The 23,411-nt window shown below is 39.0% G+C and overlaps 1 protein-coding gene and 1 long non-coding RNA gene across 2 annotated transcripts in view; one reads left to right on the plus strand and one right to left on the minus strand.

The window, feature by feature from the left end:
• The window catches only part of LOC127565122 (uncharacterized), a 216,065-nt gene continuing 192,654 nt past the window's right edge, over positions 1-23,411 (plus strand). The window contains exon 1 of the long non-coding RNA XR_007954510.1: positions 1-502. This is a non-coding gene — a long non-coding RNA (uncharacterized LOC127565122). The remainder of the gene's footprint in view (positions 503-23,411) is intronic.
• Positions 6,399-7,770, minus strand: LOC117565995 (beta-1,4-glucuronyltransferase 1). The gene is made up of 2 exons (XM_034245414.2): positions 7,485-7,770; positions 6,399-7,414 (listed from the first exon to the last, which is right to left on the minus strand). Exon 2 carries the CDS (start codon positions 7,323-7,325, stop codon positions 6,435-6,437), a length of 891 nt encoding a protein of 296 aa, XP_034101305.1. The 5' UTR covers positions 7,326-7,414; positions 7,485-7,770; the 3' UTR covers positions 6,399-6,434.

Raw genomic sequence — 23,411 nt, forward strand, 5'->3', positions numbered from 1 at the left:
TCGTCGTGTTCGGTTGTCATATTGACAAGTGTCGTTCCGTAAATTGCAATAATTATTCGAATTGTTATTGCTGCTGGTAAAGTGCAAGTGTTTCGCGTTTGTTAAATGTAAATGAGCAAGTGCGGGTCGGGTGTGAAAATGTGTTTATGCAAAATGTGTTCGTTGTGTTTCTTACTTATGCTACGGGGCAGCAGCAGCAATAACTAACACAAGTACACAAGCAGGACAAGTGAAAATTAGACCATGCTTGCGTGTGCTTGTGCGTGTGTGTAATTATATTAAATTCTTGCAATTGAATTATTGTATTTTACACAATGCATGTACAATAAAACAATTTTGCATATCTAAATACATGAAAACACAAATGCAAAACCAAGTGAACTTTTCATTTTGCACAAATTTTTTCAGCGCGTCAACTTTTTTTGTGTGCTTGTGTGACAGAATAACGGAATTAGATGTCACACATTTTGGCGCTTGCAGAACAGCAAGAAGTGAAAGCAATGTAAGTACTTTCATTTATTATATGAATTGACAGCAATTATTATTATTATTAAAGAGAAATTACGTCGTTCGGTTTGCTTAAATTTTCATAAAATGCATAATGCGCAATGCATTAGCAGTGTAGAAGGACTGTCTGCATATTGCCATTTGTACCATTAAGTAAGAGCGAGACGTCCTTAGTACAAAGAAGTGGGTATGAAGGAATTCGGCAGCGCTGCTGGCGAAGATCAGCAGCCAAAAAGAGACAAAGGCTGCGAAGTTATTAATTTGGCGGACAAAGGGCAATAAGGAATCTAAAGTAAAAAGTATAAATATGTATGTATCTTTCTATTTTAAGAGAGTGCAAAGGGTCGCCGTCTGTTTCTTAATGCTTTCAATCATGGGACTCTCTTAATTAATGGCAAAGTGCTTGTTAAGGTGCTCTCTTAAAACTGAAGAGTTTGTTAATTGAATTTATGTGACACGAAAATGCAATTTAATAATTAATAAAGCTTATTTTTTAATGTGTTCATATGTTGTACAACACATATAAATAATTATACTTAGAGTAAACGGTGCCTATTTGGCTAATTAAAGGTTATGACACACTCGACTTCCACTGCTCTCGTTATGTATTCGTGTGCGTGTGTGTGCTTGTGTGTGGGAGAATTATATACGTATGCCATACATGAATGTACATATATTTGCTAGCTGCGTGCTGTTATCTTTGTGTATAAGAAATTTGTCTAATATTTCAGCTGCAGCATGTGGTTGTGTTGTTGTTTTGCTTAAGTTAGAGCTGCTTGTTGTGTGTGGTCCTTCTTCTGTGGTCTTTCTGCCGTTGCCTCACTGCCCTTTCACATTTGACAAACCGCTTAACCTTAACCTTAGCTTAGTTTCAGTATGGAGCTTATGCATATTTCATTTAGCATTACTCATTTTATAGTAGCTGGCTAGCAGTGTAGTTGTAGTTGTAGTAGAGTGGCTAATGCTATATTACAACAACAACTGGCCAAAATGACTAATGGGCATCGGACAGGAAGATTATGGAGGCGTTGCAGTTGCAGCAGCAGCTGCATGGCTTGATAAACATTTGTTTAACATGACCATTAAGACAAGTCAAACTGCAAATGCACACGCACACAACACAAACACACGCAACACTCACACACACACACACACATACACACATGTAGAGACAGTCATTTGGCACACTCACATAGTAATAAGTAACAAACTACAGACACGATTACAACCAAATGACACAGAAAATCACTCCCGCCCGTTATGTATTTGTATGCTTGTGTGTGTGTGTGTGTGTGTGTGTGTGTGTAGATGTTCGGGTTTTGTTTGGTTCATATGTATGGGAAGTAAATTAGCCTAGTGTCCATTGGAAGCACAGCAGCCTGCCGCATGCTATTTATGTGTATGTGTAGTCCGTCCCCCATCTCTCTCTCCCTTCTTATACCCAAAGGGCGGAGGGACGGTCGCAGTGCGTGCTTGCAACCCACAAATACGCGCCACAATTCCATTGGCATTGCAGAAAGCTATCTGAAAGCAACAATACAACCAAACACTGACTTAGTGACTCTCGCCAAGCCATTTGGCCATTTGCTGTGTTGCCCCCATCTGAAGCGACGTGGAGGCTTAAATCGAAATTCATGCGGCCATTGCGGGCACTCGCTTTCGATTTGTTTATAGCTGTGTTTAATAAATTACAAATGAACTTGCAACTCTCTCTCGAACAGTCGCGTCAGAAGACCATAAAGTATATATGTATATAGTATACATCTGCTGCTTATACTCTAAAGTAATTCTGCTAAAAGATACGCTAGGCACGATTCTTCAAAGTGCTGCTGCCGCTAGAGCCAGAGAATCTCTGCAAGGACATCCTTTGATGGAAAAGTGACTGTTAGGAAGCGGAAAAAACTCGGCTGCTATTTGGAGAATTGTTTGAAATGTTTATTTATTTTGCTTAGCAAATATGTTAAATTTGTTTGTGCATAAATATTTCTACAATTTATTCTGTTTTCAATCTATAAAAACTAAAACGTAATTTGCATTTTGCAACTCAACAGTTTTTTTCCAAAATGCTGCAAATATTTTTTGTTCATTTTTATTGCTGAGCAATTAGCATTAAATAGCGTTTGGGATTTTAAAGTATGCACTTCGTAGAATGCGATGCAAATATTTATTGTTCCTATTATTTAATAAATTTTCTCAATTATTTATTGTTTCAGGGGCAAAGGCAAGTGTAAAAGTTTTCAACATTCCTCTCGCTCTATGCTTTGATAATTTTTGTTATTTTGTTTTCACAGTCAATGTTTATTTGGCTTGCTTGGCTTTCTATTAGTTTTTGTGAGTGTTTATATGAGGTCTAAGAAATATGAGCGTACTGTGGTAGACCTCCTGCCGACCTCTCACACGCCCCCAAGCACACACACACACACACATACATTGGCGATGTGGTCATAAAAATTGTGTGGAACAGTGCAAAATAGCAAATGCTACAAGCGCCAACGAACCAAAAATGAAATGGCTTAAGCTTTGTGCAAAGCGTCTGTTTCTGTTTCTATATCGCTTGCTCTTGTTGTTTTTGTTACTCTAGTTGTTGCTGTTGTTGTTGTTATTGCTATTGCTGGTGTTGCTGCTCAAATATAAATGCATTTGCGCCCGACCACAAAATGTGTTCAACCGGAAATTGTACGTGGAGAGTGCATGAGTGGGCGGTTTTTGGCTTTGCGGAAGAGGGGCCAGGGGGCAGGCTCCTATTGCGACTGGTACTCTTATGAGTGTGTGTGTGTGTGTGTGTGTGTGTGTATGTATGTGTTGCATTGGGCAGTCATTGCAGTACGTTCCATTAGCTTTTTTAAGCGCTTATTGCCGTGGTCGCTGCCTGGTCGCAGTTTGTCTCCCAGCCCCGCTCGATGACGATGATGATGAAATTTTAACAGATTTTTGCGTGTGCGGCTTTTCTATATTGCGGTTGGCCAAAAGCGGCTCTCTCACTAATCTGCACCTATGCGCTGAGTGCTTATGTCACTCGGACAAATAGTCAGTTAGAACATTGAATCCCCTCTATCCAACTGTCTGTCTCTCTATCTGTCTGTCTGTCAATCTGTCTGTCCTGTTTGTCGAACAGATTTGTCGCTTTTCGGTTGTGTCATTCGCTTCTTATTTGCATCGATGGGGATGCAAAATGGTGCATAGCAGTTATTGGACTTGTTAACGTCATCATTGACATCAGTTGCACCTGCCTGACACAGCACACTATGCATTTTTTTTTGTCTTTTTACTTGTTATATATATCCAGGCAATGACGCGTCAAAGTGCAAATGAGCCAACACACGAACACACACACACGGTCTTTTGCATACTCGTAAGTAGGAGCTTAGCAAACAGAAGAAAATGCATCTCATGCAATATGCAAGAGGTAATCTCGTTTCTTTTAATCGCTGTTTGACATCAAAATTAGAATTTCTTAAGATGCTTGGCATGAAGCTGCAGCTGTCTCTAAGATTCTAGAGAGAGAGATAGAGTTGCCTTTTGATTTAGCTCGATGTTTGCCATAGCTATTCATGCACTTCCAGCTCGCGCCTTTCACTTCATTCATTCATTTGGGCCTCAAAACATTTCCTTTTTAAATGCGTCTTCAATGGACGCTTCTTCTTGTGTAAAGCAAGCGTCACGTTCTTTGCATAGTCAAATTGAAAATTGATGAAGCACCAGATTTGTATTTTCTTATTTTGTCTCTTTTTTTTACCTCAGTTTACTTGACATCAAATCAAAATTATGCTTCCTGTTGCTGGTTCAGGATTATTCAATGCAATTGCCATTTGCAAGCATATTTTATAATCCTAAAAGGAGTTGTTCTTTCTTATATTTTTTTGTTGTATTTTTTGCGCTGCATTGAACTTTTTCTATTGCTCATTTTTGTGTGTGTGACGTGGTGTGGCAAAAGCATTTGGGAATTTGCCCTGGTCGAGCATCCACTTCGTTACCATTGATGCCCCATGACACGGTCCAACAATCGCTCACTTTGACGTCTGCTTCAGCCCATTGTTTAAAGTTTTTTCCTCACTTGCTCTCTGTCGTTGTTGTTTTTGTTTTTGTATTTGGCTTTTGTTTGAATTTCCATTCTATTCTTCTGCACTTTGTGTGAGTGTGTGTGTGTGTGTAGTTATTGTACCCTTTTTTCGTTAGAGTATTTGGGGTATTAAAGCCTCGTTGATGTTTTGGTCAAGCTTTAATTTTATAATTAAATAAATGTTTTTTTTTTTTTTTTTAACTTTATCTTAAGCTTTTATTAAACTAGTCTAGCACTTGTTTTTATTATTTAAAGTTTTGCATGGAAAAAGTGTAGCAACTTCGTTGAAATTCAACTCGAATATTTTTGCTTTATGTTTGCCATTGTATTATGGTTTCCTTGTTGTTTAGAAGCCCCAGCTGTACTCTGGGTGCCATCTGGAAGCACTACTGCTAACTAGTATATACAGAGGGCCAGGGCCTACATGCATTCAGGTGAAACAGTTTTGCAATTTCACGCGGCCAGCATCTGGACCTCAAATACTGGAATACTTTCGCCTGGGCCTTTCGCCCACCCACAGCATAGCACTTAGTAAAAGAATTTGCCTCCTCTACATCATTCCAAATCCAATATTCCTAGTTTCAGTTGCGAGTCGCCCAACGTCAGCAGTTGACTGAAAGACAAATGGAAGCTTCGGTTGCTTGGCTACTGGCGGCAGCAATTAAAGGATTTCATGTTCTTGCTACTGATGGACCTGCTGTTGCTCTGCTTCTTCTGCCTGAGGATGAGCTCACACACACACATACATAGAAAAAAAATGATTTTTTTGTTGGCTCTTGTCTCCATTTAGTCACTGTTAGTTTTAACTTTAAGGGTCATTTGTCTCTTGCAAAAACTTTTCGTCTCACTTTGTTTCGCCAAGTTGCCATGTCATTGTGATGGTCCTTAAACTGGGTCGCCTGTCTGGTTGAATTTCATTTTTGGGTTTTGGGTTTGAGTTTGTTGGGTTCTCGGTCTCGGTCTCGTTTTTATTGTGCAGTGGACCACAAAAATGGCGCTTGACCTCCGCCAAATTATTGGTCATATTATCCACAGCTTTTGCTCTCTCTCGTGTTCATATATGTATATTTCATATATATTGCAATAAACAATATGAATTTATATGTGCTGTGAAACATTTTAATTAATCACTAGAGGGCATCAATTGCATTTTGTATGCTAATAATTTATGTTATAAATATTGCAGCATCTCCTGTTGCAACTTCCCAACTTCTCTCTCTCTCTCTCTCTCTCTTTTCCACTGCACACACCACAATTATATCCATAATTTGAGGTCGATGTGGAGAATTGGCTGAATGGGCTGAAAGGGTAAAAGCGATGGGCACGTCTATATAGAATGCATTCCTAACATGCGCCTCGTAATCCGCCCATGGCACGAATTTGCAATGAATTGATATTCAATTATGCCAATGACTCTATGCCGCCAACACAAATAAATTGTTTACACAGACTGAAGGGGCGTGGCAATCACCCATGGTGCACTTAAATCTCTTTCCACAGCACATCATAAAACACAAGAGTGTAAATAATAAATATTTATTTAGGTTTGCAGTTCATATTTTACAATATTTTATGTGGTTCTAATTGTTGTTAAAAATGCACACATAAATATGATAACATGATGCATCCGAAATGCATATACAAAAAAATAATCACTCTCCCTCTCTCTGAAAAGGAGCATTTCAAAGCTTTTTTAAATGATTTTCATGTTGAAAATCTTTATCACATCTTCATAAAATAACTGCAATTGAAGGAATAATTTTGTATTTGAATTATTATTTGTTGATGTCTACTGAAAATGGAAAGGTATAAAACGAAAGCATACTTTAATGGTTATTAAGTATAGTTATAAATCACTTTTATTTAATTATACGGCACAATTTCGATGCCAACTATATTTCTCGACCAACTCAAGAATAATATCTCGCATCAATAATTTATAGGTTCGAAAAGACTTTTGCAAACGTTCTTCATGTACTGTATCCTTTTTAATACCCGGTTTATGTACCAAAAACGCATTGTCCAGAGTGTGGAACTCGTAGTCCAACAAACATAGCGTATAAATCTGAGTCCATTTATCCCACATTCCCTCCCAAGTCAAACGCTCATAGTAGTGTGGATCGTTCTTTGTTCCAATGCATATTGGCTCCCAATATTTATAGTAAGGTTTCCATTTGGTCACATGAAAGACTTTTATATTATTAGAAGCGTTTTTGGAGTTTATCCATTCGGATAAGCGAGGTCCACTGTGACACGAGGGGCAAATTGTTAAATGAAAGGATTGAGCAGAACCCTTGGCAAGTAAATTTTGCAATTCGTATTTTGTACTCGGCATAGCAGATGTTTGCTGCACCTCGAAGATCTTTAGGGGATAAACAATCCGTGTCTCAGACTTTAATAGAGTATGATTATTTTCAAGCATTTGTAGAAATCCTTGGGCCAGTCCAGGCGAGGGATAAAGTTCGATGTCAGAAGCCAACACAAAATGTGTTAAAGCCGCATCTATGGCTATATTGCGTCCTACATTCACGGGATATTCTAATCCTTTGCTCAGTCTGTAGAGATCACGTTTGAGCAACTTATCAAATGGAGGAAGTTCTCTACAATTTATTTTCCATTTCAACAATGATCGTGCCTTTGGTATTTTCTTTGGTATTTCATTTAAATCGAAGTAAATGTGAAAACTAACCAATTCTTTTATTAGTTTCTGTTGTGAATCACACTGTCTTAGCCATAGAATGCTCTTCAGTGTGTCCATAAAATCCAAGTCGGGTGCATAGAGTGCTAAACTAATTGGCGATCGCCAACGTTCCACCAAAGGTCCAACATTGTTCAGATAACGATAATCTGCATGCGTAGTGTAGGTAACATTAGTGGAACATCTTAAATCACCGTGACTTGCTTGTATATAGTTTACCAACACCCAGAAATTGGAGTGCACAATGTTTTTGGACTCGTAAACTTGATCCGTACAATCAACCAACAAGCGTAGATTTATTAATCTTGCAGTTTCTTCAGACGATTGAGTTCCAACTGAAGGGATCGGGAAAGTGTTATAAACTAAAAACAAAAATAAAAAGCATTGCTTTCTCATATTTTGTTTTAGAATTATCGCCCTATAATTGTGAAGAGTTTAAGAAAGTATTTTAAAATTGTTTAGTTTACTTAAAATTTACTTTGATAGATGCCAACTTTTATACTTTTCTGTCAAAACCAAATAGAAAATTTTAAAAAGCTTTTTGACTTCACTGAATTGAATAATTTAATCTTTAGATTGGTTTAAAAGGCACGTTTTAAATTGCAACTGACTCTTAAATTCCATTGTGTTAGCAATTTCAAAATTCAATATGAAGGTGAATAAAAGAAATGGACATAACTTCTATATGTGGCCAATCCTAGACAATAGTTGTTTGACAATTCATCTAGCACTTAATAACACTACAGATGCGTTGACTTTATGAATGTAGTGCTTCATTTCCATAAAGAAATTAAGTGTCACTTTTGCAGCAACACAAAAATTATGCATGAAAATTGATTAGTTTTCCCATTGCGAGCGAATCAATGAAATATAAATAATCTGTTTTGAAGTGGGCCTCGTATCGATTAGCAAACATTTTAATATGCAGCCTACGCAAATATACAATTAATAAACAAAATTAATGTACATTGTTATTCATTGTACTCACCGGTACACAGTACCTCTTTCCCTCACTCTCTCTCTCTCTCTCTCTCTCTGATTCACTCACTCTCAGTGCTCACTCATTATAGTCTTCCCGGTTGCCCGTCCACAGCTCCCGCTGGACAACAAATTTTAATTATGCGCCATCGAATGGCGGCGCCAAAAATACTATATAGAAAATATTAGTAATTACGAGTTGAAAATTCATGAAAATATAATTTGCGATTATTGTTATTAGTGTCAGGCAACAGGCTATGATTATGGCTTGCTTGTGTGCTGAAGCTAAAAACCCCAAGCCAAAATTGTAAACCCCAATGCCAGAACCCAGAAACCAGAACTCGCCGACGAATAGAAAACTTTCGATGGTGTAAAAGTTTTACGAGCGCCAGCGTCGAGCGACGAGCGACAGCAGTTGAAAAATTTATAAATTCAATAGCACCTAATTAAAATTAAATCTGAAAGCTTGTTGTATCGACGCTGGCACACAGCTTAGGCAACAACAACGACGATAATAAAAGCAACAGCAACAACAACAACAACCATGACAACAATTACAAATCCAACAATGCGCTGGGCAAAGGATGCTAGGTTCGTTCGCTTTTGCTGCTGCTTTCAGTGTTGGCAGGATATGCACGGTAAATGCTATAGCCGGAAATGAACACGTACTCTGTCTGTGCGCAAAGAGAAGTGACTGTCTGTGTGTGTGTGTGTGTGTTTAAGCAAAGGAAAAAGTTTACCAGTTGCCTTTACCTGCACTGTGCGTGCTTATTTATGAGTCTTCTGTGTGTGAGTACAATATTAATTATTGAAAGATTTGCTATCAGCTTAAAGTTTTAGCTGCATTGAATGTTTTTAGGTGCCTCGCCTCGCACATTTAAACCAAGAGAAGCAAATAGAAGTCACTTGTCGTATGCATCATCATCATCGTCATCACGGGGCCAATGGCAAATCCAATTTAGAGTATCCAACATCTTTCGTTCACACCATAGTCCCAAAAAATAAAAAGGGAAGAAAGGTGGCCAGCAAGTACTGCGTGGCAACAACTTTAACCCATGACTGAGAGGTCACTTTGGCTTCGGCTGTTGGTTGCACTTACTCCACTCGACTGAGGCACTGGGAAATGAACCAATAAATCAGTTTATAATGGCAAAAAGGCAAAAGCAAAAGCAAAATGATGTCAGGACAAACTTTTTGGCGCCTCTGCAGCAGCAGCAGCAACAGCAGGAGAGAGCAACAGAGCAGCTGCATAGATCAATGTACACCCAAGTCGAAAGTGTTTTTACGATGCGCCTGAAAGCAACGCAATGGAATTATATTTACTTGTGTTGGAGCCAATAGGCAAGAGACGAGAGACGAGAGACGAGAGACGACGACAACAAGACAACAAGAATGGTCAATACAGAGCAGAGCTGAACTGAACTGAACTCATCGGAGGGATGCGGTTGGTTGGAAGATTGTTAGTAAATGGCATTGTAAGGGATACTGAAAACGATTGATGACATTCAACGGAATCAGAGAGAATAATTCATGTGAACTAACTGACTGACCAATGTATCCGGCACAGTTTTGTTGGAACTTGAAAATAGTGCGAAAGATTTGCTGTGGATAATGCTAGCTAGAGTTAATAATCGTAGGGATAGTTTATTAAAAGTAAATGGATCGAAAGAAAACGTAGTTGTAAAGGTTATACAAAAGTATTCTAGTATAAAAAAAATACCATATTTCATCTAAAAAATTCTCCGAAATATATTTATCAATTCTTCACCTCAATTGCACAACATTTAGCAATACCATTATTATGATATATGGTTTACATATCAATAGAGAAATGATTTATGGTTTCTACTTTTTGTGCAGCCCTGGAAAATAATGACGCCAGCTGTAAAAGTGCAGTCAAGCATAAAACATGAGAGCAGCAATTGGGAACTGCTGTGTAAAAGAACTAACAAGTGTTGCAAAATGCTATAAAATGTTTTGCATATGTATCTCGAAAATCGTTGTGACTTTTACTTTGCTAAATATGACTGAAAAAGTCTGGTTGTCAACACTTTGCAATTGCCAACAACAACAACAACAACAACAACAACAATAACAACAATGAAATGAAATGATATCAATTCGAACAACAACAACAGCAACAATTGCATAGACAGTGTCAGCCATGCTGCATATTTTAACACTTCCGGTTTGATTTCAAATTGCAAACAAAATGGCCGACAGACGTGTTTCCGTTTTTGGAAAAGGCAAAAGGCACCTGGCTCGCTGTATGGCTGCCCATGCACAATGCCCATATAGCAGCGTATGCCATTATTATTTATAGTACACACGCACACACACACATACATACATACCTATATGTTTATATAGAGAGTCATATATAGAGCTGCACGCGTAATCGTAAGCTCTTTCGACTGCGGCACGTGGAATGTGTCGTCCTCATCATAACTGGTTTATGGCTTAGGCCACGCCTTCTAAAGAAGGCTCATCTCTCTCACAATGCTGCTGTTGCTGTTGCTGCTGCTGCTGTTGTCATAACGATAATCAATGTGAATAGTTTCTGACACGCCGTGTGAGCTTTATTTTACATTTTATTCTTCTTTTTAGGGCTTTGGACTAGCAATGTAGGGCTTGAGTTTGGGTATTCGATGTATGCATGCATGTAGGTTTTGTGTGTTTGGGTTCGGGTTCGGGTTTTAGCGCTTAACTCTTTAATCTTGCAGCCTTTTTTCGGCTGTGCGCAGTCGACATAAAAAATTTACCAGTTGATTTTATGCTGGATTAAGCTTAAACTTTATACTAAAAGGAACTAAGCAAGCGTAAATGGAGCCTGCTCTTTTTTGTATTCACCCTTTTTTTTGTTCTTCTTTCTTCTCTCTCTTTTTTCTTCTGCTTGTTTTGTTATTGCTGTTGTTGTTGTCTTAAAATTTTTGTGTGCTGTGCCTGTGCTTTTGGTCCTGATTCTGGTCCTGGTCCTGGGCATCAAGCCCTTGTTAAAATAGCTTTAGTGTATCGAGGCCCTTCGACTCGCTTCGTAACCAGCCTAGCGTGCTTGGGCCTTGCCCTTTTCCATGTGTGTGTGTGTGTGTGTGTGTGTGAGCGGGTTGAAGGACGCTCTCAAGCTACGTCTGACTGATTCCGGCGCATTCTCGTAACCCGAACGGCGGCGGCAGCGGCGGCGGCAACGGCTGGCTTGAAATATTTGCTGTGACAGTTTTTGGGTAGCTTGTTCACCAGCAGCCAGAGTCTCTTCCACCCAATTCCCCAGCTCCCAGCTGCCATTTCATATAGGAGACCATATAGGCATCTCTACACACACATAATTCAATGCGTTTGGCGAATCGAAAGCCCATCAAGCAAGTGAATGTTTGTGTCAGTGGTTTATAGGCTTATACACATCGTAGCCAATTTTGAAGCCTGCTGCAACTCTCGGGTAATAGCTCCATTATATAATTATTGTGCATTATTGTCTGGGGTTCCGTCACGTCCCATGATCCGTTCGCTTACCTCTACGATATATATATAGTCTATTGCATAGTGCAGACATTGTCGTGCCATGAAGTTGCTACTCACCTGTTTGCCTCACGGTTGGCCTCGCCTTTGCCTCAATTGCCTGCCTGGTTGCCTGCCTGCCTGGCTGGTTGGGGCTGTCTGACTGGTCAGCTTGCGTGATTTTATTGGGTAGAAGCTGCTCGTTTGCCACATTACATTAATTTACTCCGTATCAACGACGCAGCTACGTTGAAAGGCAATAAAAATTTGTGTCATTCAACTGGCACGACGCGGCCAGCCCCGATTCACACTCACTCTTTTGGCCTCGGCTTTATTCGATAACCAACGATATTCCATTCTGCTGCCGCTGCCGCTGCCTGGACAGAATCCAATTTCATTTCAATTGACCAGGCTATGCATATATAATGTTATAGAATATGATTTGCAATCCAACGCCAATGCGACGCGTAAGTGTTAATATTATTTATTATGTAGTAGCGTTCCCATATGAGAATGTTTGTTATTTACCTTACTACTTTAGTTAGATTATTCGGATTGGAAATTAAGTTAAAGTATTCAAAAGAGTTGGACAAATTTATAAAAGAAAAGTTATTCTTAAGTTTGGTCAATTTTATGAAGAGTGTCTTGTATTCTTATACTTAATCTTTTAGATTTTCGAAGATTCTATAATGACTAACTTCTGCCTTGTTCAACTTATAAGTGTTAATATTATTATTTAGCAAATAACTTTAGCTAGAATGTTGTAAATTGGAAATTTAGTTTAAGTATTAAATATAATCGGATAACATTAATGCAGAGGAAGTCAACTTTAAGCTAGACTAATTTAAGCCAAAATAGTCAACATTCTTCATCATAATCAGCAGATTTTTTAAGTTTATCTTATGATCATAGTAAAGTCGTTAAATATTGTTTTTAATTATTAGAAGAATCAGTTGAATTACTTAATTCAGAGTACTCCACCTTCTTACTATATGCTTAAGTATTAAAAAGAATCGGAGAAATAGATGGGTCAACAATTTATCTTGAAACTATATTACTTTAATTCGATATATAACAAATTCTTATATGTAATCTAAATTTATCTATTTAGAAACTTTTTGAAGATTTCATAATGATAAATTCGTAAGTGTTAATATTATTATATTTAATATATGACCAAGACTATTATTTATTAGTTCGAGTTGTTCAATATTGTTTTTAGTTGTTAAAAGAATCATTAGAATTACTTAATTCAGAGTATTCCACCTTCTTATGCTTTAGCTATCCAAACATTTCTCCCAGCTGCTTTACGATCGGTATGATTTACGTTTCCATAATGATCACAGCAGAAGTTTCGCCAGCCACTGAAACTTGACATAAAATGAGTTAACGATCATTAAATGTTACTATTATTGCTGTTCTGTAATGGCCCAAATGTTCGGCCGCCCATTAAGAGTTTCCATTAGTTTCAGTTGACTTGAAGCATTTCATCGAACCGCAGCAATATGGCTTAATAATTACATTTCTTGTTTATTACGGCGACGTGCTGTGTATATTGTTGTATGCTATATGTTCGGACATATGTATAGTAATTGTATATATGATCAGCAAAGACATTGCAAATAAATCAATAAATACATATATATTTTATACTTTTTTTTCGTTTTTTGTTTTTTGTTAAATGCCCGCGGCTTCTTTGTGCCATGGCCAGTAAAGAAGTAAAATGTGTAAAAGAAAAGCGAGCACATTTATTTGGCTTGTTGCGGTTGCTGCCGCTGCTGCTGCTGCTCGACTTCGTCGGCATTTTGGCCCTCGATGCCTCGATATCTTCGATGTTATGCTGTAGCTGCTTTAGCTACCGGACAGCAGCACCCCCAACTTCAGTTTGGCCACAGAGCCCGCTGGGCCTTTGTTGTTGCGACGGTTTTGTGGTTTTATCCTTGCAAAAGATGAAGCTGCCCGGGATGGGAAATCTGCCTTGCCTGGCTGGCTGGCTGGTTGGTTAGCTGGTTGCTTCTCTTAAAGTGAAAATGTGACGAAAGCATTGAATTTATTTCACACATAGAAATACTTAGACATTCGCACACACACTCACACACATTCCGGGCTCGTTCCCTCCGTAGTTAGCCGCATAAATTGGTCGGCAACTAATTGAAAATGCTTCTTGTGCTTGTGGTTGTCTCACCCACACACACACACGCATACACATGCTCGCCATTACAACACCCCTGACTCACTTACATTCACATACAGATACAGGATACATATGCATGTACATTCAATAAACTACACACACATGTGTGTTTGTGTGTGTGTGCCTTGTGCGCAATCTAAACGCTAATTAAATGATTCAATGATTCTGCTCTCCTCTGCCATCTCTCACTCTCTCTCTCTCTCGTTCTCCCCCATTTCACCCTGGCGCTACACTTTATCCTTAGCTTGTTGCCTCCCTCTCGCACTCTCTCTCGCTCCCCACCCCTTGACGCTTTTGCAGCTACTTTACCTTAATTTCTTTTTATTGTTTTTCGCATGTTCTTTCAATTGCTTTTATGTTGCAAGCAGCAGCAGCAGCAGTGGCAACAGTAGTAACTGTAGCAGAAATGGCGACCAAAGTCCAAGTAACTCCTTCAAGTGAGCCTGACGAGTGCTTTCAAGATTTGCCATGTGTGTGTGTGTGTGAGAATCTGTGTGCAGGTTAATTGAATTTTATGTCTTGGTCACCAATCCGACTTGCTGCACCGCCTTCTTGTTACTTGCCCCCGATTGCTTCTCTCAGTTGGGAAATTAATTTCCTTATATTGACTTTTTTCGCTTGCCATTCGTTTCGTGTGTTTTCCATGCTCAATTCCAACTATTTATACACTACACAACAGCCCATTGAAAGGGAACCGAACAAGGTTAAAGGTTTTATTGAAGTAAAGTATATATTTGGATATATATTTTGAAAAGTTAATTGGGTGGATCACTCAAATTAGTTCTAGAAATAAATCAAGAACTTTTGTTAAATATAATCACATTATTAACAGCCATTTTCAAGTGGTTGCAGTGTATTTTCCAGTCCATATGTTCTTTTATCTGCAATCAGTCTTATTTTTTCGCATACAACTTCTTGAGAAATGTATTGCAAAAACTAGAAAATTGCCTGCGTCTAATGAGCAAATGATACAACAGGATGTTGTAGCGGAGGACGACACGAGGGGAGGGAGGGAGGTAAACATAGGAGAGAATATTGCACTTAAGAAACGCGGCAGAGAACGAGAGAGGTATTCACTTAATTTTAATGGATTCGCACTCGCAATGAACCGCAAGCATATGCAAATGTCTCGAGCACCTGCTAACAACATTAACTAGCATGAAGTGAAGTGTTGTGCCATGGCGATGATGATAATGAAGACGATGATAATGATGATAAGAGCGAGAGAGAGAGAGTGAGAGTGATGAGATGAGAGATGAGAGATGAGAGGAGTGCTCATCGTTTGCCAAGTGTGTGGAGGAGAGGCCTCTGCACTCCATCAATAATTATACCGAGTGTATGCTGCATACATTTTGGGAAGAACATCTAGCGGAAGGAAGTTCTGGGATGGAGCGTAGACGAAAAGGAAAGGCTGGAAAGCCAGTGTCGAGGTTGTCGCTATTCGCGCCGTTTGACTGTGCAAATGTTTGTACAGCACTCGAAATGTGTGTGCGTGTGTGTGTGTTTGCGAGTGTGTGTGTGTGTGTGTGCTGCAACGTTGTGTTGGCATTCTCACAAAAATAAGACGGTTAACATTTTTGAGTGCTGCAAATGCACAGATTGTGGCCGAGAGGGGGAAAAGCGAGTCACGCGGGGAGTGAATCTAGTTGCTTTGCTTTGCTTTGCTCTTTGCCGGCTGCACTTAAATATTTTGCATATGCGTGGAGTGGCCTCAACGTCGCTGCGGTTGACTACAGCAAGTCCTAAGTACGCCGCTGCAGTTTAAGCAGCACACACACACATACAACACATGTGCTTCTCTCCCCTCAACATAGCCCCAAACACACTCCCCCGCACACTTGTTCCAATTTGTTGTGCAAAAGATGCGACAAGTTTTGCATTAGTATTTACTTAGCGCCGCCTCCACACACACGCTGGAGGCCTGAAAGGCACTCTAGACACGAAGTTTGAAGTATTGGTGTGAAAGTGTGATAGAGAAGAGAGAGAGAGAGAGAGAGCACTACAACAATTTGCCAAGTAATTCCTAATTAATGATGAGACAGCGAAAGTGTTGTGGTTCGGTTATGCGATACGAATTTACAATGACTTCTATGGAATGAAATTGATTTGGAAGTTATAAATAAAAGCTGTGGAAGGTAACTCGATATTTATTTGCCGGATTGTAAGCATCTCCAATACATCTGATGTGATATTATATATCTGCCAATAATTTAATTTCAATTAAATGCTGCTATTTTATTGCAGTAATATTAGCTTACATTATAAGTCCCAGCAGTTCTTAATGATAGCAATGCTGTCGTTATTACTATTAATTTGATCATTCTATTATATCCCACACAAGATATAATATCACACACACACACACACTTACTTGAACCCACGCGGAGAGGCAAACGCGGCATAAACTAGTTAGTCTAACTTCAATGCCAGCACGCCTTCATTTAATTGTGTAACACAATAAAGCAATAAATTTATAGTTTCCACACACAACTTGATAACTTAATTTTCAGCATCATTCCGATGCCAATACTCTCTACTCTCTACTCTCTACTCTCTACTCTTTACTGCAAACCCTTCGTGTATGATGAGATTTTTCTACAGAATGAGAGAGGCAACTAATTTGCTCAAATATACAGAAAACAAGCAGCAGCATTCATTTTTCCTTTGCTGATGGTGTAATATGAGCTGCTCTCTTCTCTTCTCTGAAAAACCAATTTATTTAATTTTACGCAGCAGCATTTTTTCGGCGTTGGTGCTGCTTAGGGGTTTTTATTGTATTTATTTGAGTTTGCTTTTGGAGGGTAAGGATGGGATAAGCTGTTGCTATGCTAATCAAGAGCCAAGCAAGAGATGAAACGAAACAAGCGGATGTCATAGCATAATTTATTATAGTTTTCCAACCGCAAGCAAGACACATGACAATGCCGCATCCCTTCCATTCACTTTCCCCCCTTCGCATCAGTCCCATACTTTCGCTCTCGCAGTCTCTAATGCCTTTGTCTGTGTGGAGGGACGCGAGCTTCGCCCAAAATTAATTGAATTTTTGTACCACAAATTCTCTAGAATTTCTGGCCAGGCATTTTCCGTTTAATTGCTGCCATCATCAGCGCAGCGGTTAAATTTTTGAGATCGAAAGAGCACACAAAGCAGCACATAGTTGGAGCATGCGAAGGGAGATACGAAGGGCAACCCCTCTGTCTCCCCACACCCCCCCTTTCTTCTCTTCTGGCCAACAACATTTCATTTCATATTTAACGCATTTTTGCCATCAGTCTTCGCCTTGCGTCGTCGTCATAGTTGCGGTTGCTGCCCCTCTTTCTTCTTACCCAAAAAGGGAGTCGGAGCGCAGAAGTTGTCTGATAACGAGACAGAGAACGAGAAAGCCTTGCGGTTAGCACCGGCAGCAATCAAAGCAATTGCCGTCTAGGCCTTTGCTCTCTAATAAAATAATTTAATTGCGGCCATGTGGTATATCAAATTATTAAAATATATAGAGTACACATAGTTCAAAGCAATACACATGCAATTAGCCAAGCCAAAGCAGCAAACCACTTGGTTAAAATTTTCAAATACATTCTTTACATCATAAATATGAAGCGATATACCAAATTAAATGTAGAAAATTTTTGATTTTACTTGATTTTATAGTTTGTCAGTCAATATTGGTAATAAATAGAATAAGTTTTCTGAAATCTCAAATAACACAATATTTCAAATTGATTTTATTTAAATTATTTTTTAGCCACCAAAAAGTATGCCCCGAATTATCGGTCCATAATAGTTTTAACTTTGTCAGTCAATAGTGTTAATGAATACCACATTTGAAATTGATTTTATTTAAATTAGTTTTGTGCCTCCACAAAGTATGCCTAAAATTAAACGTATAATATTTTTGATTTAATTTAGTTTTAACTTTGTCAGTCAGATATTAATAAACTAATAGAATAGTCTAAATTGAAAAAATTTCAATTTGTTTGTTGCCTCCAAAAAGTATGCAATATTGATTTATATAAAAGTGGTCGAAATACGAATTTCAAATGCCATTTTGATAATTAAAATGTCAATTGAAGTGCTGTATATATTATATTACCTTCCACTTTGGCGGGGGATTACAATCATTGTTTATCGCACTGCAGAGAGCGAGAGAATCACATTAAAATTGATTTACTAATAAATTTCCACTCGCTTATCGAAACGCCAACGGAGAAAGAGACTTTTGTGGGGCAATTAAGATTGGGTCAGATGAGGAACCCAAAAAACCGAAAGCAAAAAAAAAATAAGAATTCGAATTCAAATTGAACTTTTTTATCTATGCGCTGAGGTAGACAACAATAAATTCTGATAAATAAGTGGCAAGGCATATAAAAAAAAAAAAATAAAGAAAAGCAGCAGCATTTGCTGCTTGCTTGTTTTGGTTGTTTGGTTGTTGGCCGAGTCAGCAATGCTTAAATTGCCCACGCAGCCAATGCCGCTAAAACCGAAAAAGACCAACTAAGTCTCAACCAAAAAAAAAAAAAAAAAAAGAATAAGGAGAAGAGTAGCCTAGAAGCAGTACCAAGTTGTCAGTTGCCGGTGTTCCTCCGCTGTTCCCCCCTCCGAGTCTGCTGTCAAAGAGAAACCATTAAAACAAACACACGCACAAAACATTTCTCGATGCATAAAAAACGGGCAAAACTCTGGCTAAAGCAAACCGAATATATACAACAACAATAAATAGAAGAATAACCGAAAGAGAGAGCGGCGCATTGTCAAATTCTTTTGACACTTATCCCTTGCCGCTGGAGAAAGGGAGAGTCAGCAACCAGCAGCCAGCATCATCCCACATTTCTTCCCTATCTCCCAGACAAACGTGCCAAGGACCTTACTTTAGGCCCTTTGGTGGAACTTAATATGCAAATGCGGCTCATGTCTAGGCCAGGGAATGTCACCTGTCTCGCTCACACGCATGCAGACATTTCATTCGGTTTTGTGTGTGCTTCATTATTATTATTATTATTTTTATTTTTGTTTTATATATAGCAGCAGTGTCTGTTGTTGTTGTTTGTGGTGTTGAGTATTTTGCTGGCTGCTTTCTTGATTTTTATTACAAGAATGCGAACGTCGGCCGTTTTTAAAGCCACCACAGGACACACACAGGACCTTACTCACACTCGCCCATACACAATCGTACATAGATATTACGAAGGCTCGGCAAGGAGCGGTTTCAGCTGTATGTGTGTGTGTTTACATGTAGCAACACTTACACGAAAATGATGAATGATTTTATGGTTTGCTTGACCTGAATTTTATAGTGTGCATGCACGCCGTCCCCTTCTTATGTCTCCGTCTTTACCTCTTCGTTCTCACCACACACACACAAACACACACACACCCCTTGCCGCTGTCGCCTGAGCATTGCGAGTGGAAAATTTTATGTTTGCATAAGAAATTGGATTTTTGCATTAGTTATGGAAATGAGAAAACTTCAACTTGATTTGTTTTTCACTGGCTGCTTGGTCTGGGTTTTAGGTTTGGTTTGGTTTGGTTTGGTTTCGTTTGGTTTGGACTCGGCTTGGTCTGGGTTTTGAGCCTGGTCAGAAACAGAAGTGGCAGCACGCTCAGCAACTCTCAGTAACTGCTTTGGTTAGGTTCATCTTTTATTTTCTAGTTTTTTTCCCTACTCTATTTTTGTGTCTTCTTGTACTCGTCGGCTTTGGGTTTTGCACTCGTCGTCGTTTGTGGTGGTCTCCCTATGAATCTATGGCTTTTTGGTGATGTTCTTCTCTCATTCGTTCGTTCACTGTGCCTAATGCTTATTAGATTTGGCTCATGAATCAAGCCAGTTTGCAAAACTACCAGAGAGACCAGACCTGATGCTGCTGCTGCTGCTGCTGCTTGCCCCCGCCTGGTATTGCTCCCCTGGACATTAGCCTCAGTGCAATCACTAGCTGCATCTCCAGCTTGAATGCCCCTATCATCTCTCGCTCTGCTCCGTAGTTTGCTTGCCAGAGCAGAAGCATATGCCAAGTGGAGGGGTGAGTGCAAAGTGCAAATACACAATGGCAGCAACTTTGGCGCTGCAACTACGAGAATATTGCGCAATATGCCACGATATATATCGGTCGCTGTGAAAAACAAGTAAGGAAGCTACAGTCATGTGTGATCGACTGTGAGATACTCGCTACCGACTTTGAATAAAAGCAAAACAGTGCGGTATTATTCTTAAAATATACCAAATTAATATACCGCTAGAATACTAAAATATGCTAATAACTGTATAGAGTGCAAAATATACTAGATTGTCAGCCAAAACAATTAAGACCCCCAGTAACTACATATTTTTTCGCAATACAAAAGTATTTCTTAAATAACTTATATAAAACATTACAATTGCTGTCGAAAAAAATTATATCCATATCTCTTATAGTTTCTAAGATCTAGGTGTTCATACGGACGGACGGACAGACAGACATAGGGACATGGCTATATCGTTTCGGCTTTTGACACTGACCGAGAATGTAGATACTTTATAGTTTTAATACCCTTCTACCCAATGGAGAGCGGGTATAAAACGAGTGTATCAAAAGTAAAAACAAACATTCGCGCAACCCACGAAATATTATATAGTATATTGTTCAATATACTCACGTAGATATATGTATAATACCTACATTTTATATGTACAAGTATTAAGTATACGTACTCATATGTTTTTATTTGGTTGAGGGAAAATAAGTAAATCCTTGAGCGGTGGCGCACAGTGGCAATAAAACGTGGGCGTTACCAGTTTTTGGGGTTTTCCTTGAGTTCTCTCTCTCTCTCTCTCTTCACATATGAAGAGTGTGGGTGGAGAGTGATGTGTGAGTACAGCTCTGACAGACACCCGGAGGAGAAAAAGTACGAAACGAAAATCTGATGAGTTCGGGGGTGTTGCCTAGCATTTTGCAGACGATTGACGCTTCTGGCCGCAACAATTGACCGATTATAACAGAAGCCAACGCAAGAAGAGCTATAACAATAACAATGAATTGATATCGTTCGAGGCCAAGTACGCTGTAGTCGCTACGTATTATACCCTATAAAACGCAGTGGGAAAATGCCAATCCACAGACATTTATGTTATGTGAAACGTTGCTAGTTAAGCTATAAAATTGCCAAGGGAAAGAAAGCTGGCAAAGCTGTAAAAACCATATTAAGATATTTTGTGTAGCCAGTTTTGAGTGAACGTAAAGTTGTAAAATTTTATGTAGTTGCTGCTGTGATAAGATGCAGATAGTATTAAATGCTATAAATATGGAAAATTAGTGTTGTTCAATCTATGGTTGGTTATAAAAATGTAACTATTTTATATACAACATGTTTAACATCACTGTGATGCCATTTGATACTCTAACTACAGCAACACATTTGGCAACGTTTCGTCGCTCCGTTTTAATATTGGCAACTTTTTTAATTATTTGCTTGAAACGTTTGTCGATTTGTTCGACTTTGCTGTTGATTTGTAGCATTGTTGCTGTTATTCTTGTTGTTCTTGTTGTTGCCACTGCTGCATGGCAGCAAACTATGGCGGCAATATGTGCCAACGGTTGAATAATCTGTCAATAAGCTTTTGTCATCGTTTGGCTACCAACAGAAGCAGTTACATTGAGACTAGAACGACGGCTGCTGCTGCTGCCGCAAACAAACATTTTGCTATTGGATGCCACAGTTGCCAGTTGCTGGCCCTTCGGGTGCTAAAGGTTTTGCTTTGGAAAGGGAAGGAAGGAGAGTGCAGAAGAGAGCGAGAACGTTCATATATTGCGTCTTGGGCGCGGCTTCTTTTGCGAGCCAAGGGCTAACAAACAATAAAAAAAAGAATGAAAGTAGAAAAGTAGAAAAGGGCATCAAATTGAGAATGGGGAGAGAAAACTTTTTAATAAAGGTCGATAGCTGCATGTCAATTGGCATGTTGCCGCCTCAGCCGAACAGCAGAACAGCAGAATTGAGCAGAACTTTGTGGCTCGTCACGTCACATCACGTCACGATTAGCTTGGCAATAGTTCACTCTTTTGCCTCAGCAATGGCAACGGCAACGTCGTTGGCATCCGCATCCGTATCCGGTTTTCAAGTGGGCGTACTTCAACTCTGAATGTTACTTTGTCATCCGTTTTATCACTTATTACTTCCGTTGCGACACTTTTACGAAGAAGAACACTCTCTGACTTTGACAGCAGCGGCAGCCGCTTAATTTCTATCACCTTTTGCATTTTAATTCACTAGTTTTTCTATAGTTGGGGTCTGCTTTTTTTCTGTGACTTGGCTTGTAATGAGTTTTTCGGCCAAACCAAATGAGAAATGCAATTTCAGTTGTTATTTGCATTGCATACTTTGTGGCGTGCGGACATTAGCATTTATATGGGTAACTTTTCATTCATCTAATTGCTGCTTGGGAGCTGCCAAAATAAATCTTGGCCGTCGGCTAGAACTACTCAAAAAGTTACGCTCTTCGCTCTCACTCTCTTTCATTGCCTGGCCAATTTCAAGTTGCCACTTGCAAGTCTCTCTCTCTCTCCACCTAGTTTGAACGGTTTCTGTGCCCCGTTTTGGGGACGGCGGGGGAGAGCGATAAAATATACATAAATAACCTTTATTACACATGCTGCCGCTCAAGTGCTCGAACTTTTTCAAGTCCACTTTGCACAGTTGTTTTCGAGTAGTTCGCTCTGCTCGGCGTTTTTCGGCGTGCCTTGTGTTTGCTGCTGTTGTTGTGGCACGCGTTTTAGCCAGCAAACAAACGCTTGATTCCCACAACGCGGCAGCGCAAGAAAGTCAATACTCGAAATCAAAACCCAAAACACAAAACCCTTACCTACAGTTCAAGGTACCAAAAAATGGTTTTGTAGCCAATTCAACTCTTATGTTTTATGCTTAGAAATTAAATGTTTAAATCTACACAGAGAGAAATGAATTTGGATTGAAAAGAAGATTGAAAATTATAATCTAAGAACTTTTTTCGATCTTAAAATAAAATAATTCTGTTCTTATTTCTTCAAAGGGTGGAATTTCCTTCCTTTAAAATTAGACAGCATACATAAATCTATAAATAGCACGCAATCTATTTTTCTGTTCTTTTATTTTACACAATCTAAATTTACGATTGTTATATCCTGATTTAAGATTTTGGCTTCTTTGTTCGTTCCATTCTTGAAACAATATTATAATCTTGGATTTCAAGGGCAATCGAGATTTTTTGTAGAATTTCGATCTTGATTTAAGAATAAATTTTATTCTTGATTTTAGCACATTTTTTCTTTCTGCGTAGTTCAACTTTTGATGGCTGTGAAATATCTCCCTAACTAAATGTTTAATTTCAAGCGTCCTCTTAAACGTTTTTGATCTAGTTATGATGGCTGTGAAAATCTGTCTGTTTTTGCTCGCCTTCATGAAGTGCCGCCAATATTAGTTAATTAAACCCGGAAAATCCTAATGTGACCTAATTGGATTCAGACGTTGAACGTCAGCTG

This window comes from Drosophila albomicans, chromosome 2L, assembly GCF_009650485.2.
Source record: "Drosophila albomicans strain 15112-1751.03 chromosome 2L, ASM965048v2, whole genome shotgun sequence".
In the NCBI taxonomy this organism is placed as follows: domain Eukaryota; kingdom Metazoa; phylum Arthropoda; class Insecta; order Diptera; family Drosophilidae; genus Drosophila; species Drosophila albomicans.